Consider the following 18,884-nt stretch of genomic DNA (forward strand, 5'->3'; position numbering starts at 1 on the left):
TTATTTGACCATGTATGGCTGAAGTGTCTTCTAATTAGTAGATTAACACCTGTTTACAATGGGTACTCCTGCAAGCCTCTGGCCAATAGTGGATTCGGGTTCGAATTTCCTGCGCCCTGTCTGCGGATGTGGCGTCATGTGTGCGGTGTGTACTGTATGTGAAAAAGTGTATGTGCAGTTTAACTTTTCATCAGCTGGTGGCAGTAGCGATTTAAAATAGAACATTTCTACATTCTACGAACACCATGGCAAAATAACAAAAAAGTAACACATTTCTTACCTAGCATTGTATTTCGGCTGAGTTAAATGAAAAAGCAGGCGAGTCAATCCATTGGAGCCAAAAGTCAAGCACGCAAAATTGTCACCTAGGAGCGACATCATCGGAAGGTGCTTTTTTATTGGCTGGTGCTCGATTATGTCATTTCTGTGTGACATACTTTTAAATATCCTTGTTCTGGTTAATATCTAAATAAATATACATAAAATCACATTTAAAATAAACCCCCATGGCTCATGTATTAAATTAATTATCAAAGACTAAAACAAAGGACATTTTCTCATTTTTTTTTCGTTTTTATTTCATTTAGTTAACGAAAACGTTTTTTTAAAACTTTATTTTAGTTTTAGTTATTCCATTAGTTTTTGTTTACTAAAATAACCTTGGTGAATATCAATTAACATTTTTGATCAAATCAGTTATTGCTGCATTATTAGATGGCAGAGCCCTTTGTCTACTCACTATCCTATAGTATAGACAAGGAAAACAATTAGATAGGGAAAACACCTCCATATTTCTTTCATTTACACCCCACCACCGATTTCTACTTGCTGTCTTTAACACTTCCTTGTCGCTAGTGCTGTTTAATTATTCATTCCTTGGTTTTGTCTTTAAATAGATGCGCAGTAACTAACTGGGCCATATTCCCGGTTTCTATTAAATATTGACTATTTGCTGTGCACAGGTTGCAAAAAGGTGGGAAGGGCTCACTATGATGAGAAATGACACCAGTGGAATTTAATTTTTACATGTTCTGCTCAAGACGAAGGAGAACGCGAAAAATAAAAGAAAGAAAAGTGGGAAACTAGGCCAAAGAAAGCAGCTAGTGAAAGCCTGTAGCAGGAACGAGACGTGAACTCCTACGCTTCCGCCAGCCTCCCGTTTGACTGTTGAATGTTGTTTGATGTATGCGGAATGCTTTCTTTTTCATGGCTGTCAGCAAAATATAAGCGATGAAAGATGAGGCAACAGGGAAAGGAGAGCTGGAGGATGAAGGAGGTGAATACACCTGGACAGTACACGCTTGTGGGCATGTCAGGTCCTGATGGAGGGTGACACGAATCATCCTCTCAATCGGGGAAACGACGTGCCAGCACCTATTGTTCTCAAACACGTGCTCAAAAAAATAGGGCTTGCTGTAGCATTCTTGTCCAGAAAGAAAATGTAAACTTTTTTGGTGTTTTCTTGGAGAAAGTTCTTGTCTTGCTTGGTAGTTAAAGCTCCCGAAGCTAACGTGTTTAGCAAGGACAACATGTTGTGACCATTCCCCACTGGATGGGATTAGAAACAGCTTTACAAAGTCACATTGGCGGAAAGTCATTTATTTGATTTGATTTTTTAATTAAATATCTCTCCAGGGATAAGGGGAAATAAGAGGGAAAAAAGGTTTTATTATTTAATGTCAAATACATACTTATTTGGAAAAAAAGAGGCTATTTTTTTTTTTATTGTGACTATACTACTTTCCCTCCTGCTCCTCTCTTCCTCATTTAGCCCACCTATAGTGCATCTTTTCGATAGCACTAACTTTAAAGATGGTATTTATTCAAATTTCTTTTTCTTCATAGTGACAATATCCCACCTTCAGAACAGCAACAAAATCTGTGTTACAGGTGGCGGACAAGCAGTTAAACTGGAAAATATGCCAGATTCCTTTGAGTGATCTTGAGCAGTGTTATAAAATTTTGGGAATTTTCACTAGAGTTTGTTTTTATCTTGCTTTGATTTTATTTTTTTTTTTTAAAGGTAGTTAGTCTTAGGTTTCAGGGTGGGTTTGTTGGTTTTCAATTTTTTAGTTTAGTTTTACTATTAGTTTTATTTTTGTGTGTAGTTCCTGTGTACAGAAAAAAAATCACAAGTATTGTGAAGTAAAAACAAACTTTTTATGAAAATATATATTTTAAAAACAACCATCCACAAATCAAACACAGGTACTCATATATTAACAATCAACACACTCGTATAATTTTTGCATACTGCTTCAAAGTTGGATGCATCACACTACACATCTACCGTGCTGCCCCCCGCCATGCTGTAATGAAGGCAAATGCTGCTTGTGACAATCCGTGTACATCCGCTGCACCTGAATTCCTCATGCATCTCGTCATCTTTACCTGAGACATGCTGGCTTCAGTATACAGTATAAAATTACACCTTCAGCTACAACTCTGATAAAGCTATTTTGCAGGACCTCGAGCTGAACGATGTGCGTTATATATATATTCCTACATTGCGCCATCAGTTTGATTTAATCTCAAATCTCCTTGTAGATATATTGATTGCACTCCATCCAGCTCTCTTTCACATCCTGAGCCAAACTCACCTTTGCCCTTTGTATCACTCCTCTCACACTGCCCCACCTTTACCCATCCACCCTGTATTATATCTATCCTTTACACCAGGGGTGGGCACACTCGGTTCTCGAGGGCCGGAGCCCCGCAGGTTTTGGATGTTTCCCTTCTCCAACACAGCTGATATATCATCAGCTTGCCAGCAAGCTCTGTATAAGCCTGATAACGATCCTGTTGATTGGAATTAGCTGCGTTGGAGCAGGGAAACATCCAAAACCTGCAGAACTCTGGCCCCAAAGGACCGAGTTTGCCCACTACTGCTTTACACACACCCTTGTAAAGCATTCTCCTCTCTCCATTGACATTCACTCCATCTCTTGTATCCCACAACTACCCGTGTGTGTGTGTGTGTGTGTGTGTGTGTGTGTGTGTGTGTGTGTGTGTGTGTGTGTGAGAGGTCTGTCTGTCTGCAACTCCACTGGGATTGTGTGTGCTCAGGGGTGTAATCCTTTCTGACAGCGACAGGGTTGACAGAGAGAGAGAACGAAACGTCACATATGCTTCTAAAAAAGCTCCCGTTGTCCCCTCCACGACAACACACAGCGGACAGTAATGCACCGCTTGGCAAATAATGACGTCCTCCCTTTGTGCGTACCTGCGGAGTAAGAGCTTGGGGTGGTTTTTGCTCTCCAGGTTCTTGTCGATGAGGTCGGACAGGAGCTGTTTCAGGACACCTGTAGCGTACTCCATCTCCCCCTGTAGCGCAGTCATGATGAGGGAGGCCACGTTGCCGCGGTCTCGCATGGAGAAGGACCGCTGTGCTTCAAGGGTGCGGATGAACGTCAGCAGGAAGTGCTTTTTGGTCAGCATCTGTCCGAACAGCGTCAGGGCCTTCTCCACGTTCGCTGGGACCTGGAGGGGAAGGTTTGAGGAAGAAAAAATGAATGGAGCAAAAAAAGAAAGATATTAAAGCAAGTGAAGAGGTTAAGGGGATGGAAAGCAAGGGGAAAAAATGGGCTCAGAGAAAGAAAGTGCACTTGAGCATTAGAGTGTGATTTAATTTGCGGTGAGTTACACAAGGACACGTTGGCAAAAGAGTCACAAGAGCAATGCAAGTCTTCACATAACACTTGTTCTTTGTCTCTTTACAAAGAAAATCTGACAAATTGATTTTGTTTCAGCTACATGCATAAACCAATTTATTGTCATCCCCTTTCACTTATTCCTATTGCCTATTATTCTCTCCGCAGCTGTCCTGATGCTTTATCTTTCTTCTTGACTCCCTTCATCCCTCCCACACGCTCTCCATCCAGTCCCTTCCTCTCTGAAAGCAAGCTTGAAGACGAGAATGCGAGCTTCATGCTGTAATAAGAAATTGATCTGCCTACTACTGCACTACTGTGGCCTGTGATTGCCTGGCCCATACAAATGAAAATCCAATGTTGCGCTACACTATCCCTTTGGAATACAGTTGATAGCATAGTGCAGATACTCAGCGGCTCCAATGTACCTGACACCTTCCATGCATTTCAGCACGCAAGTGTGCGTGTTTCCATGCGTGACACTTTGAATCATACCATGATGGAAGTACACGGCATGCTACTGTTAAAGTCTCCAGTGATGGAAGACAACGCACATTTGAAATGATTGCTCATTATCTGAACACAACCAACCCTTGAAAAGCTTCACCATCATAAGCGGGCAGTTAAACAATGTTATATTACAGGTTATGCCATGTAGACTCTCTACTGACCAGTACCTCCATCTCCTTGAGCACAGGATGGTCCTCAATCCCAGGGAAGAGGACCCTCATGGCATAGGTGCGATAGTCCAGGAAGGGGATTCCTGCACCGTCAAGCTCCTGAGTAAGCTCATGGATGTCCGTCTGCAGTTCTGCAAATGCTGAATAACACACAAAATGATCATCATGGTGATGTTTCAAATGACATGTTGAAAAGGTACTAAATAGCATTTATTATAAAGAAAATTAATATAGAAACAAGTGAAATTGATTTATGTATTAGTTGCTTTACATTCAAGTAAAGTTCATGATTGAGATCGCCCAATAAAGCTATCAAAAATACAGTACAGAAACAAACGTGCGATAAATTGCACTGCAAAGTCCAGACTAACAGATGGCTTTTGTCAGTGAATCCTTCTGATCCTCTCTCTATTTCTTCAACGTGCTTGCCTTCAAAATGAAACTTTAGAGGTCACCCTCTCTCAACTATGTCTTCCTGTCCTTGCCATCCTCCATGTACATCTTGTGTCGTGCTTGTCAATTCACTTTAGCAACGTTCCCTATGAAGACTAATGCAATAACGGTGTTTGGGATGAAAAATGTGACGCTGCTCTAGTGTTAATTTTATTAAGACATCTTAAAATTTAGTTTCAGTTTTAGTCCAGTTTCAATCACGCTTGTTAGTTTTTACTCATAGTTAGTCAACCTCATTCCGTTTTTACTTAGTCAACTTTTAGCCAACTATAAATCTAGTATTTTAGTCTTTATTTGTTTAGTTTTAGTCAACAAAAACTGTCAACATTTTAGTCTAGTTTTAGTCAGGACAATACTTTAAATTTTAACCCCAATTTTTTTGGTCATCAGATTATGTCGAACATTTCGGATCTAAAACTATTTCACATAAAATTTGCTCTCATCTTTTTGATGAAAAACAACTTCACACACAATTACAGTATATCAACAAGAGGTTACTATGGCTCCATGCTACAAGATAGTAAATTAGCCAGCATTAGTTAGCAATCTGATTAACATTATTGTTGGAAAGTTATAGCCGTTGGATTAATGTTACGTTAGAACTATAATTTACTTTTTTTTTTTTTCTCACCGTGAATCTACCTCCTGTCTGTCCCATGTGTTTGTGCACGCTGCACTAGTCGCTAGCTGCAGATTTGAAAGAGGGCGTATCACTGTGTGCCACTTCACAGTGTATCAGAAGCAAAGTTTTACAAAATAATAGAATTTTTGTCTCATCTTTGTTTGTCAACTAAAATGTCCGTAGATTTTAGTCCAGTTTTTATTAAAGATGTATACAAAGATTTTCTTAAAAAGAAGAAGCCAAATGTCCGTTTTTCACCTTTTATAAAATGCGCATGCCATCCTACCAGGTCTCCTGCTCGTCTGGGAAAAACACCTATAGGTGATATTTACTTGAAAAAGCCTAGCAAAGGTTGATGCACTCAGAAATTGTAAGTACATTTTACAAGAAGTTTAACTAGAAACTTTAACTAACATTTAAGTAAATTCCGTCGGGAACATGCAAGCTCATCTTCATCAGTCTGCAGCCGGCCTCGCTTCATAGACACGGATGTCCTCTTGCGACTCTCAAACATTTTCAAAGAATGTGATAAGATACAGAGGTGGGTAGTAAGGAGTTAGATTTACTCCGTTACATTTATTTGAGTAACTTTTTGAAAAAAATTACTTGTAAGAGTAGTTTTGCCACACAATACTTTTTACTTTTACTTGAGTAGATATGTGAAGAAGTAACACTACTCTTACTCTGCTACATTGGGCTACACTAGAGTCGTTACCCGCCGCCCCATTCATACATTAGATTTACAGTGTTTTCACGTAAGTGCTCCACCTTGACTGACTGTGTGGGAGCATTTCTGCAGACACTAGTGATGTGACGTTCACAAACGAATCAAGTCTTTTGAACGGCTCTTCAATGTGACGATGGGAAACGAGTCTTTATAGAGACCTGTTCAGCCTCATAAGCCCCCCCTCCATCCCCAGCGCGCCACCGTTTGCGTTTGAAGGGATCGTCATCTTCACATATTAGCGTCAACCAGCTCAGTGGACTAGTGGTAGAGAGTCCGCCCTTAGACTGGGAGGTCGTGGGTTCAATCCCTGGCCGGGTCATACCAAAGACTCTAAAAATGGGACCCATTTACCTCCCTGCTTGACACTCAGCATTAAGGGTTTGAATTGGGGGGTTGGATCACCAAATGATTCCCGAGCGCAGTCGCTGCTGCTCACCGCTCCCTTAGGGGATGGGTCAAATGCGGAGAATGAATTTCGCCCCACTTAGGTGGGTGTGACAATCAGTGAATCTTAATCAATCAAACAATTAACTTGTAAGTGGGTCAATTAGCTCTGAAAAAGCAAAGAAGAAAACAAGAGGACACTGCTCACTGCGCATGCCTGCTTTAGCACCGTGGCAGAAGTTAGAACATAACAAGCTCAAAAAGTTATTTCTTTTGTTTTATTTATTTTTTAAGATGCCAGCATTTTCACATAAGTTTATGTTTTTGTCTATCTGATGATGATTAAAAAATAAATCAGACTCCATGTTCAAGCAATTACTCAGTACTTGAGTATTCTTTTCAGAGAATACTTTTTTTACTTGTACTTGAGTGATACTTTGATGACTACTTTTTACTTTTACTTGAGTAATATTATTTTGAAGTAACGCTCCTCTTACTTGAGCACAATTTTTGGCTACTCTACCCAACTCTGGTAAGATCAGTGGAGCTACAACGATGAATGGCTGAATCTAAAGCTCAGCGGCTGTTAGCTAGGAAAGAGCACGCACAAGGTTCTTACGGCAGATTGACTGACCAGATCGAGAACCAATCAATAAGATGATCCACCTAGAAGACGCAGCGACAAAAGATCCTTAAACACACCTTTAAATGAAGAACATTTTCGTCTCATCTTCATTAGTTGACGAAAATGCATACTGATTTAGTCCCAGTTATTGTTTATTATTGAGGGTTTTTGTCTAGACTAGTTTTCGTCAGGTGAAAAAAATTTGTTGGACAAAAATATTTTTGTTTAGTTTTTGTTAACTCAAACAGACGCAACGCATCATGTGGAATTAATTGCCATACTTGGCCCATTGGGATTTGGCTCAACCATTCTAAATTCCTAATCTGAAACCTAGTTCTCCAAAACCATTGTATCTTAAACACATTTTTAATACTCAGCAATAAATGACAAAACCTTTCATTTTATATTGCATCAGTTGATTGTAGAAGTGAAGCATTCACAATGCATGTTTTATTTGATCTTTACCGAGGCGGTATGGAAGTGTAGGCTCATGATTATGGTTATCATTATTTTTACTCTTTCTTCCCATCTGCCTCCCATACCAGACAAACCATTTAGCAGCATCAATAGGCACTTGCTCAATCCATGCACTTGCCTGCCAAATTAATTTATGCTAATGTGCTGGTGTGCAAGTCTCTCGCTTTCTCCCCCGTCTTCACTTGCTGCCAAGTCCCTCCTTCTTTACTATTCCCTCACTGTCCCACCTCTGCGCCCCGCATCTATCTGTCCTCCATCTTTGCCTCTGACACACCGTGGATGGTAGTAAGGCCAGCCAGGCGGCTCTCTCGCAGGGTGGAGAGCCAACATCTGGTGGCTGGCTCAGATCAAAGTATTCCTCTGGAATCACACCAATACCCGTACGCGCACTCACACACACGCACACACTTTACTTCCACATAACAGCAGGAGGGACGCTTTGCAAGTGGGAGGGAGGGAGAAACAGAGCAAGTGAGGAAATTGAGACTAAAATGGATAGCAATGTTTAATTGGGGTTGTGCAGTGTTTGAGGTAAGCTGTAGCAAGGGAAAGATTTGCAGACAGTTATTTCGGGACACAGGAGTTATTTAGAGAGAAGAAGATCAGGTAGAAGGTAGAAGCTAAACTAGGAGAACACCTCCGTGTGTTTCCATGACATCAACTTACCTTCCTTGCACTCGAGGGCCACCCTGGACTCCAAGTTGTCCATCTGCAGTTGGAGTCGCTTGAGGGTGCGATCTGCATCACGGGACTTCCTCTTGTAAGCAATCAGCACCACAATAATAACCAGCAGCAACAGGCCGCCGCCTCCTCCAATACCAATGATAGCAGGGAGGGTGAGAAGGCTGTCCGAGTAGATTTGCAAGGTCCCTGGCGAGTATTCAAAGCCTCCGACACGCACCTAGAGAGAGAGGAATCTCTTCGTTACACACTTGGATGTGATACAAAATTGAAAAAGGCAACCGATTACCATTACTGGGCTGCATGTCCATTTAAATAATGAACACATATAATCAGCCAGTTACTATAGAGTCTAACCTGATGATTGACTGAAATCTGTCTGAATCCAATGTAAATCCATAAACACAACATTATGCTACATAACTATTGCATTGGCTGAGAAATTCTCACTTGTGACAAGCTCAGGCCCCTTCAGCTAAATATTTCTGCCTCGAGGAAGGGTAGTATATTGTTTGTGTTTGTGAGTCACACACCATATCACTAAAAACAGTCCTGGCTTGCTGAGGCATGGGAACAAAAGTGATTACTTTTCTATCCATTTTCACCTTTTTTTTTTTAATTCTTCAAGTGGCTTATATCTAAGAAATACAAAATGCAGGGTGGAATAAAAGTAGTCCCAGGCAGCCCACGCCCACTAGCCATTTGGGTTTTCTATTGAATGGCAATATTGTGCAAAGCCCCAGGAGAATACTAGCCAGCCAAGACCAATGAAAAGCCTCTAAAATATAAATACATTTGCAAATACCCCGAGCAGTATTTGAGCCAAGATGTGTGTTTTTACGAGTGTAGAAATATGAATGGGGAGAGGGAATTTAGAATGACTAAAAAATATTTTATGCTTGGGGTGGAAAAGAAAGAGTGAAATGAATGAGAAGGCAGGGAGTGGATTGACGTAAATGAAAGGGATAAAGAAGAACACATGCTAAGATGCTGAGAATAATTAAAACCCCCACACAGACGTTTTCCAAAACAACAAAATGGTAATGAAGTAACTATTAGAAATAATAGTAACACACCAAACATAAATAAATTGTATCAAATAATATCAAAAGGCATTTCATAACGAGGCAGTACAGTACTTACAGTGACTTTGTGTTCTCCAGTCAGGTTGGGCCACTCGCACAGCAGCTGGCTCTCAGACAAGGTGAGAACACACGGCGTCTCCCCGATCAGCACCGTGTAGTTTAGCTTCGTATTTCCAGGGGCCGCAGGAATTAGGTTACGACCCTAGAAACACGCATCATGGACATACATATATTAGATATACGGTGGCAAATACAATTAGTCAATTATCATTTCAAAGTCCATCTAAAGAGGTTAACTAACAGTAATTTAAATCACAGTTGTGCAATTATTTCTCTTTTACTAACAGGTTTGTGTTAACAGCGGGACACAGATTTGAAATAGTGCTTATTCATGGCGGGTAACCACAGCAACAGTGCTGCACAATTATAAAGTTAGACAGAACTTCCATCATTCCATTTTCCAAACCGCTTATTATTTACAAAAAATACTTATAGGGCTGGGTGATATGGTCAAAAAGTAAAATCTAATTATTTTTTTTTCATTTAGAACAATTCTGACTTTAATCAATTTTTATCTAATAAACCCAACAAACATTTATTTAAAGGTTTCAAAAATAATTCCTGTGCAAAATGTTCAGACAATAATGTATACTGATTCTAAATCAGTAACATTCATAGTTTGCGCTTAAATGCTACAATTAAGTAGTTGGTAGCTATTTTTTCCCATTTCATTTCATTTAAACTTTATTTAACCAGGTTGGTCCCATTGAAAGTAAAAACCTCTTATTCACTATATTATTATTATTACTATTTATATTATTATTATTTTTACTACTACTATTATTATTATTATTAAAAATAAATGATAAAAAGAAGATTAATTAAATTAATTCTATTTATTGCCCAGCCCTTACTTACATCCTATCAACTTTAATGATCTTAAATGGCGACTTTTCAAGGTGAAAGAAAGTTCTGCGAAACCAATCTTTTCAAATGATAACAGTCACAATATCACTGACCTGGATTCAGACTCAGAAGTTTTATGTAGCTTGAAACAATATAAGTGAGACTGAGCTTTGATTTGGGTGACATTTAGTTCTTCTTTTTTCGGGCGGGGGGGGGGGGATGTAAAGTTGCAATTTTAAAAGTTTTACAATGTGAATTTGAATGAAATAGCTTTCATGCCCACCATGACATCATTTATTTTTTTATTTTATTTTTTTTCTTTTTTTTTTGACATAATTTAGTCACAAACAATTGTTTTTTTTTACTCAATAGGTCTGACATGAAAGCAGAAAGGGGTTCGTTCGTCCCAAGGGTTCATAGAATGATGAGAAGAGGCAAAGCATCTGAGATGAAAAGAGGACAAACACGAACAAATAGAACATTGCATAAAAATACATAATGGATGTTAACTCTTTGACTGCCAAAAACGTTAAATAACATTTAGTAAAATCCTACGGAGGAGCGCCAAAGACGTTAAAAGACGTTCACCAAGTTTTTGGGTGGAGGAAAGCCTTGGCCAGCTGTGCTGAAAGTATCAAGCAGATCTAGTTAGTATAATGCCTATTTTTGGCCCCTAGATGGCAGCGATGACTCTCTTTGGACAAGATTGGATAGGCGTGAGGCGCAGCTAGAGTGTTGAGGGGACAATGGCTGAGGAAGCCATAACGGCGACCGGTTGCAAACAGCTCACGCTTGAGCGTTTTTTTCAAAGACGAAAATCATCGACCAATGCTAAAGAGCACATTGATGACGACGATGATGATGATGATGATGGTGACTCCGAGGTTGACGCCGAAGTTGGAAGCGTTGACGCGGCGGCTATGATCACGTCATAAAGCCTCACCGGTTAGCGATGCTAACGCCGGAAAACGCGGAGCACAACCGAGCACTTCTGCTCAGGCGGACGTTCAATCGGACGACAAAGAGTGCCCCGAGTCCAATGCATATTCATCGGAGGAGTGGGTACAGTCTGATCACGGAGAAGACACTGGTTATGGACTACGATGCCACCATGAATGGAGCGGATAAGATGGATCAACCACCCGGTATAGGAACTGAAGGACAATGAGGAAGCCAGACGTTACACCACCGTAACGTCACCGTATCATGATCGTATCATGAGAGGAGACTTGATGGCAACATGGCCAAACACACACTGCAGTATATACTTGCTATTCCCCGGAAAAAAAAGCCAGCAAGAAAGTGTAGCGTCTGCACGCCAAGGGGCCATTGCAGTAAAACTAATCTGTTGTGCAAATCCTGTTGCGTCCCCTTGCACGCAGGGGAGTGTTACAAAAAGAAAAAACTGTATTTGAAACATCCACACAATTGTAAATAGTACCACGGTTGCACACATTTGTAAATAGTTTGCCAAATTGTTTTGTCAAATTGTTACACTGTTGAATGTAAATAAACGTATTTTGCTATCAAAAAACACTTTTTCATTGTTGGTGGTAGTGTTTTACAGTAGTAAAGCACTGTTTAGGTGTTTGTGGCATCATTCATGGGAAAAAAAAGGTGTCAATTTCACTAGAGTGCATGAAATAATATCGTTTCACAAAAAGCTTGATTTCTCCGTTTTTTGTTTCAAAACAGAGCATTTGGGTGAAACTAACCGTTTTCTATTGTTGATTACTGAAAAACGGAATAAGGTAGAAACAAACTATTTCTTTCTGATGAAAGATGAGAGTTCAATCTTTCATTTGGTAGTATGTGTGTTTCCATAGTCCAAACACAACATTTTCAGTGGACCTTGAAAGATCAGTCAAAATGCTTAAATCGGCTGGCACTGACGGCATCCCTTTTCTGAAAACGTCTGGCAGTCAAAGAGTTAAACAAAACCGAATTCAAATGATAATAATAACGCACAAAAAGATCAATGCTAAAACCAAAAGGCATTTTACCTTGAGTATAAGTGGAGAGCTGGGCTTTAGCTCCAACATGCCGTTGGGGCTCAGAGGTTCAAACACAGGATCTGGATGGTAGCTGAAAGTCTCATTGACAACCAGCACAGAATGCACATCATCCATGATGAAACCAATTTCATCTGGACTGCTGCCCACCTCTGAGAAAACTTTGTCAGACCCCGCCACGCAGGGTGCAAGACACACCATCACCGTGTTGTTGACCACGGTGCAGTTCTGAGCAGAAACACAAATGACACTTTAGTCATACACGTTCATTCTTAAGAAAATAGGTTAGCAGATTAGCATATTATTATTATAAAATCGTCTCCATTATAATGTTAAGAGGATGCTGGATTTAACAATGTCGAAAGTGTAAATAGTTTGAAAAAAGAGCAACATTGAATGTAATGATCATCAGGCGACAAAAGAGTGTCAGTGGATGTTATGTTTAAGAACAAGACAGAGGAAAAAAGGGTGTTTCAAAATCACTCAATCTAGAGGTCAATCACAAAATTAACCAAGCAAAACCAAATTGACTGCAAACAGTGACCACAAAGGCAAAAAGGAATCTTTTTTTTCACTCTGAGCAAAGAGCTGGTGAGGGGGAAAGGTTAGCTAAGCCCCATGGTGCTATAGGTGAGGAGAGGGGGATTTGCCGGAGCCGCTTTATTACTGCTTGACATTTCAAAGGTTAAAGCTGCTAAAAGGAAATTCAACATAAAAAACAAACAGAAAATAGGCCCTTGGCTGCTTGACTGACAGCTAAGGTACGTGTGTCCCAAGAGAGTTTGTGTATCATTTGAAAATCAGTACTTCTAAAGAAAATGTCCTAAGGAAAGATAAGAGATGCCATACCTGTGTGAATTCAATTTACTCACTCACTTAGTGTGTGTGCATGTGTGTGTTCACTTACATTTTCTGACTTGGCAGCTCCATATTTGGCCCTCATCTTGGGTTCTTTGATAGTCATCAAATTGGTTCCCGTAACGGTCAACATGGTCCCGCCACTAGAAGAGATTATTAAACAAATGAGGAAGAACAATTACAGGCCAAATCAACAAAAATGCTCGTCTTTAACAGCACTTACAACTAGACAAAGTGCAATTTCTGCAGAAACTGCGCGAGAATGCTGAAAAGCTGAACGGTATTAGCTGAATGCTAAGATTTGAATGCATGTGCTTATGAAGTAAATTGAAGGATACATTATGTGAAAATTACAATATTTTAATTTTAGTTAAATGACAAATGAATAAAATGAAAACTTGAAGTGCAATCTGTCTATAGTGGGATTTAATCATTTCAGAGAAATTATCCATTTCCTGATATGAGTGTCAGTTGGTATCGAACCAGCGCATGTGCTAAAATGTCTTCCAAGCAGGGTTTGAAACCTGGTTCTCAGTGGTGGGAGGCAATTGCTCTAAGCACTGAGCTAACTTGACTTGTTCAAATTCATGGCTAATGGCAAATTTATTTTTGAAAAGTGTCATCTGTTGCTGAAAGCTAACATGCATTTAATCATTTCAGTGAAATTATCATACATTTCCTGATATGATAGTCAGTTGGGATACATGTATATCATTTAGCATAATGTCCATGGATATATTTGCAATGTACAGTTGGAGGTGGGATTCGAACCCGCGGCCTAGTGGTTACTGGATAATGCACTTTACCAACTGCGCAATTGAGCAGTATCAGACTGGTCATGATAAGTTGTGTGTATGGAGGTGGGCGTAGAAAGTTCAATGTCAGTCCCAATGAAGATGAATGGAGAAAAGTTGATATTAAACGTTAAATTGTGAGAAAACTGTAAGTAATGTGGAATCAGACGATATATTCCCCAGTAGGCGCACATTTTTGTAGCAATTTGAAATCTGAACGGTGTAAATCATATGTATTACGTGGGAGTTTTTGCACATCCCACAATTACCCGACATTGCATGACAAACACATCCTAAAAAAAATAAATAAAAATTGCTTCATGTTTTACCTATATTATATGAGAAAGGTGTACCCTCAGACTGAGCGATGTCCCCAGCATCTTCACCTTTACACCTCTGACCTATTCAGGTCCATGTGATGCTGACCAACAGAGATGTTGGTAACATGGTTGAAAGACTTCCTTTTCTTCGCTACCTTCTTAACAGCCCCGACTGGCCTGAGACACTGAACTTTAGCTGATGTGAATAAGTCTGACAGCAGCTAAATGAGTTAACATGCAACTCAAAAATGGAGATGTGTTCGGCAGGGTTTAAAGGGATACTTGACTCATTGAGCCATTTTCAACAGTAAAAAGTTCATATTTTGTCCAGAATGAATTTGATAACTTCATTATTTTTCTTGTAAAATTAATACCTTTAACTCTTTGACTGCCAGACGTTTTCAGAAAAGGGATGCCGTCAGTGCCAGCCGATTTAAGCATTTTGACTGATCTTTCAAGGTCCACAGAAAATTTTGTGTTTGGACTATGGAAACACACATACTACCAAATGAAAGATTGGACTCTCATCTTTCATCAGAAAAAAAAGTTTGTTTCTACCTTATTCCGTTTTTCAGTAATCAACAATAGAAAATGGTTCGTTTCACCCAAATGCTCTGTTTTGAAACAAAATACGGAGAAATCAAGCTTTTTGTGAAACGATATTATTTCATGCACTCTAGTGAATTTGACACCTTTTTTTTCTCCATGAATGATGCCACGAACACCTAAACAGTGCTTTACTTCTGTAAAACACTACCACCAACAATGAAAAAGTGTTTTTTGATAGCAAAATACATTTATTTACATTCAACAGTGTAACAATTTGACAAAACAATTTGGCAAACTATTTACAAATGTGTGCAACTGTGGTACTATTTACAATTGTGTGGATGTTTCAAATAGAGTTTTTCTTTTTGTAACACTCCCCTGCGTGCGAGGGGACGCAGCAGGATTTGCACAACAGATTAGTTTCACTGCGATTGCCCCTTGGCGTGCACACGCTACACTTTTTTGCTGGCTTTTTTTTCCGGGGAATAGCAAGTATATACTGCAGTGTGTGTTTGGCCATGTTGCCATCAAGTCTACTCTCAGGATCATGATACTGTGACGCTACGGTGGTGTTACGTCTGGCTTCCTCATGTCCTTCAGTTCCTTTTTTTTTTATTATTTTTTTTTTTAGGAGAGCTCAGTATTGTTCATTTGATTTGACATCATCATTGCTCTCCTTTTTTTTTTAAAAAAACAAATAAATTAAAAAAAATTAATAAATGTTTTTTTTTTAATATTTATACATATATATATATATACATATACACACACACATATATATATATATATTTTTATTTTTTTTGCATGTGGGTGAGTATGTGTATGTGCGTGTGTGTGTGCGTGCGTGCGTGCGAGTGTGTGTGTATTCATCAGTTCACCTAAAGCCCATTAAAAAAAATCCCATGCTAATAATATAATATAATAATAAATTGCCAAATGCAGAAACATCAATGTAAGTTATCACGATGTAGTGGCTCTCGCTAACAGACAGAATTAAGTTAAAAAATTCTATATACGTAGACCATGTTTCTATAAATTTTGATATTTGGTTTTTATTTGAGGCAGATATTTTTTCCATTAAAATGTGATTTATGAGGAGGTTAGACCATTGGTCGATATTCAGAGTTTGTTTATTTTTCCAGTTAACAAGAATTGTTTTTTTAGCGATAGTAAGGGCTACAAGTGTAGATTGAAATTGTTTATGTGGTAAGTCAGTTGTTGTTAGGTCACCTAGCAAACACAAGTTTGGAGATAAAGGTATCCTACAGTCCAAAATAGCGGAAAGTTTTTCTAAGACTTTAGTCCAGAAATACATAACCGCAGTACATAACCATAAAGCATGAACATAAGTGTCTGTAGTGTTTTGTAAGCATTGGAGACAAATGTCGGAGTCTGAGAGTCCCATTTTCTTCATCATATATTGAGTAATGTATGTTCTGTGAATAATTTTATATTGGATAAGTTGTAAATTTGTGTGTTTTGTCATTTTAAATGCGTTTTCACAAACTTGAATCCAAAAGTCAGGTTCCGGTGCTATAGACAAGTCTGTCTCCCATTTCGAGATGGGTAAAGACATTTTATCAGTATATGAAAGTAACTTCTATATTTTTGAAAGTTTTTTTGTTGTTGTCGGAGAAAGCTTGTTAATATCTTTAGCTAAAACAGGCGGTTGGAGCGTACCCCGAAGTGTTGGAATTTTTTTCTTTATCATATTTTTAACTTGTAGATAATGTAAAAAATTTCCGTTTTTTATATTGTATTTTTGGAGCAAGGATGTATATGATATAAACGTATTATCTGAGAAGAGATGGTGGAGATGTGTAATTCCTTTCTGCTCCCACACAGCTAAATGAAACGGTTGGTAGTTAAGTTGAAAGTCGGGGTTATGCCATAGGGGAGAAAGTCCACAGGGCTCCACTTGGGCTTTTGTCAATTCTAGTGCCTTCCACCAGGCAGTCACGGTGGCGGAAATCATTGGGTTTTTAAAACAATTATGACGCTTAATCGATGTTGTAATAAAGAGTAAATCTCGAAGTCTGAGGTTATTACAATCCTTCTGTTCTAGTTCCAACCAACAGTTAGTGTCTCTGTTGGGTTGTGCCCATAGAATGATATATTGTAGCTGGTTAGCTATATAGTAGTACATAAAATTTGGTGCCTCTAGACCACCTTTGGATTTACTTTTCTGAAGAGTAGATAGACTAATCTTTGCTTTTTTTTTATTCCAGCAAAATTTTGTAACGGCTGAGTCCAACAACTGGAACCATTTAGCCGTAGGTTTAAATGGAATCATTGAGAAAAAATAGTTTATTTTGGGTAAAACTTTCATTTTAATGGTGGCTATTCGTCCTATTAGAGAAATAGGAAGATTATTCCAGCGCTCCAAGTCACTATAAATGTTATCCAGAAGTGGAGAAAAGTTTAAATGAATTAAATCATGTCCTTCAGTTCCTATACCGGGTGGTAAGAGATGTTCTGATCCATCTTATCCGCTCCATTCATGGTGGCATCGTAGTCCATAATCAGTGTCTTCTCCGTGATCAGACTGTACCCACTCCTCCGATGAATATGCATTGGACTCGGGGCACTCTTCGTCGTCCGATTGAACGTCCGCCTGTGCAGAAGTGCTCGGTTGTGCTCCGCGTTTCCCGGCGTTAGCATCGCTAGCTGGTGAGGCTTTATGACGTGATCATAGCCGCCGCGTCAACGCTTCCAACTTTGGCGTCAACCTCGTAGTCACAATCATCGTCGTCATCAATGTGCTCTTTAGCACTGGTTGATGCTTCTCTTCTTTGAAAAAAACGATCAAGCGTGAGCTGCTTGCCACTGGTCGCCATTTTCACTTTCTCAGCCATTGTCCCATCAACACTCGAGCTCCGCCTCACGTCTTCTACTACTGACGCCTACCCGATCTTGTCCAAAGAGAGTCATCGCTGCCATCTAGGGGCCAAAAATAGTCATTATACTAACTAGATCTGCTTGATACTTTCAGCACAGCTGGCCAAGGCTTTTCTCCACCCGTTTCCCAAAAAAAAAAAAAAAAAACTTGGTGAACGTCTTTTAACGTCTTTGGCGCTCCTCCGTAGGATTTTTACTAAACGTTATTTAATGTTTTTGGCAGTCAAAGAGTTAAAAACGTTTTTTTCCTTCTTGCTGTCGACTGAAGATGACATCACCTGTGCTAAGGAAGTAGGTAATGACCAATCATGGCTCACCAGTTTTCTGGGCTTGTTCAGCAAACTGAGTCATGGTTGGTCGTTACCTACTTCCTCAGCACAGGTGATGTCATCTTCAGTCGACAGCAAGTGGAGCAATTAGTTTTTAACTCATTCACTCCCAGCCATTTTCACTGAAGCAACCCCCTTTGCTCCGGCTCTTTTACTGGATTTTGACTGATTTTGCAAGGTCCACAGAATATTATCTTCTATTGCTATAAAAACATGGAACCTACTAAAAGAAAGATTAGTCTCTTTTTACTTCAGGAAAATAAAGTATATTTCTATTTGTTTCCATTTTGCAGAAATTAGCATTAAAATATAGCTAAGTGTCATCATTATTCACAAAGCTGTTGAAAAAACTGGCAAAAAGAGCTTGTTGCAACATGGCCCTAGTTGATCTCTTATACTCTGTTGCCACCAGCTAGCCATTTTTTTGTAATAACTGCAATTGTTTAAAGCGACCTCTTCAGGCCAGAAGCTGCTTCAAACCCTTCTGTATGCTCTTGCATAAATAAACAAACAACGTATAAATACGTTTTTGGGACCATGGCAATATTTAAAATAGAACGTTTGTATACGTTTTTGGGAGCACATGAGTTAAAGGTATTAATTGTTAATGAAAAATAATGAAGTTATCACATTCATTCTGGACAAAATATGTACTTTTTACTGCTGAAATGAGTCAAGTATCCCTTTAAGGCCCACAACCCATACACAGAATGTGTATTCATTGCTGGATTTTAAACAAATAGGAAGACCACCTCACCAACATTGAGCTGTATTCAATAAATAAAATAAAATAGAACAAGTTCGGAGTTCCAGTGTCTTATCTTTAAGCCTGTG

At 39.2% G+C, this 18,884-nt stretch overlaps 1 protein-coding gene across 2 annotated transcripts in view; it reads right to left on the minus strand.

Moving 5' to 3' along the window:
• The window catches only part of plxna1b (plexin A1b), a 225,658-nt gene that overhangs the window by 16,706 nt on the left and 190,068 nt on the right, over positions 1–18,884 (minus strand). For both annotated transcript variants that reach the window (XM_077572438.1, XM_077572437.1), the window contains exons 17-22: positions 13,210–13,303; positions 12,294–12,530; positions 9,443–9,586; positions 8,285–8,519; positions 4,328–4,470; positions 3,224–3,480 (exon numbers count right to left, since the gene is read on the minus strand). In XM_077572438.1, coding sequence (XP_077428564.1) covers positions 3,224–3,480; positions 4,328–4,470; positions 8,285–8,519; positions 9,443–9,586; positions 12,294–12,530; positions 13,210–13,303 — 1,110 coding nt within the window. The remainder of the gene's footprint in view (positions 1–3,223; positions 3,481–4,327; positions 4,471–8,284; positions 8,520–9,442; positions 9,587–12,293; positions 12,531–13,209; positions 13,304–18,884) is intronic.

This window comes from Vanacampus margaritifer, chromosome 8, assembly GCF_051991255.1.
Source record: "Vanacampus margaritifer isolate UIUO_Vmar chromosome 8, RoL_Vmar_1.0, whole genome shotgun sequence".
In the NCBI taxonomy this organism is placed as follows: domain Eukaryota; kingdom Metazoa; phylum Chordata; class Actinopteri; order Syngnathiformes; family Syngnathidae; genus Vanacampus; species Vanacampus margaritifer.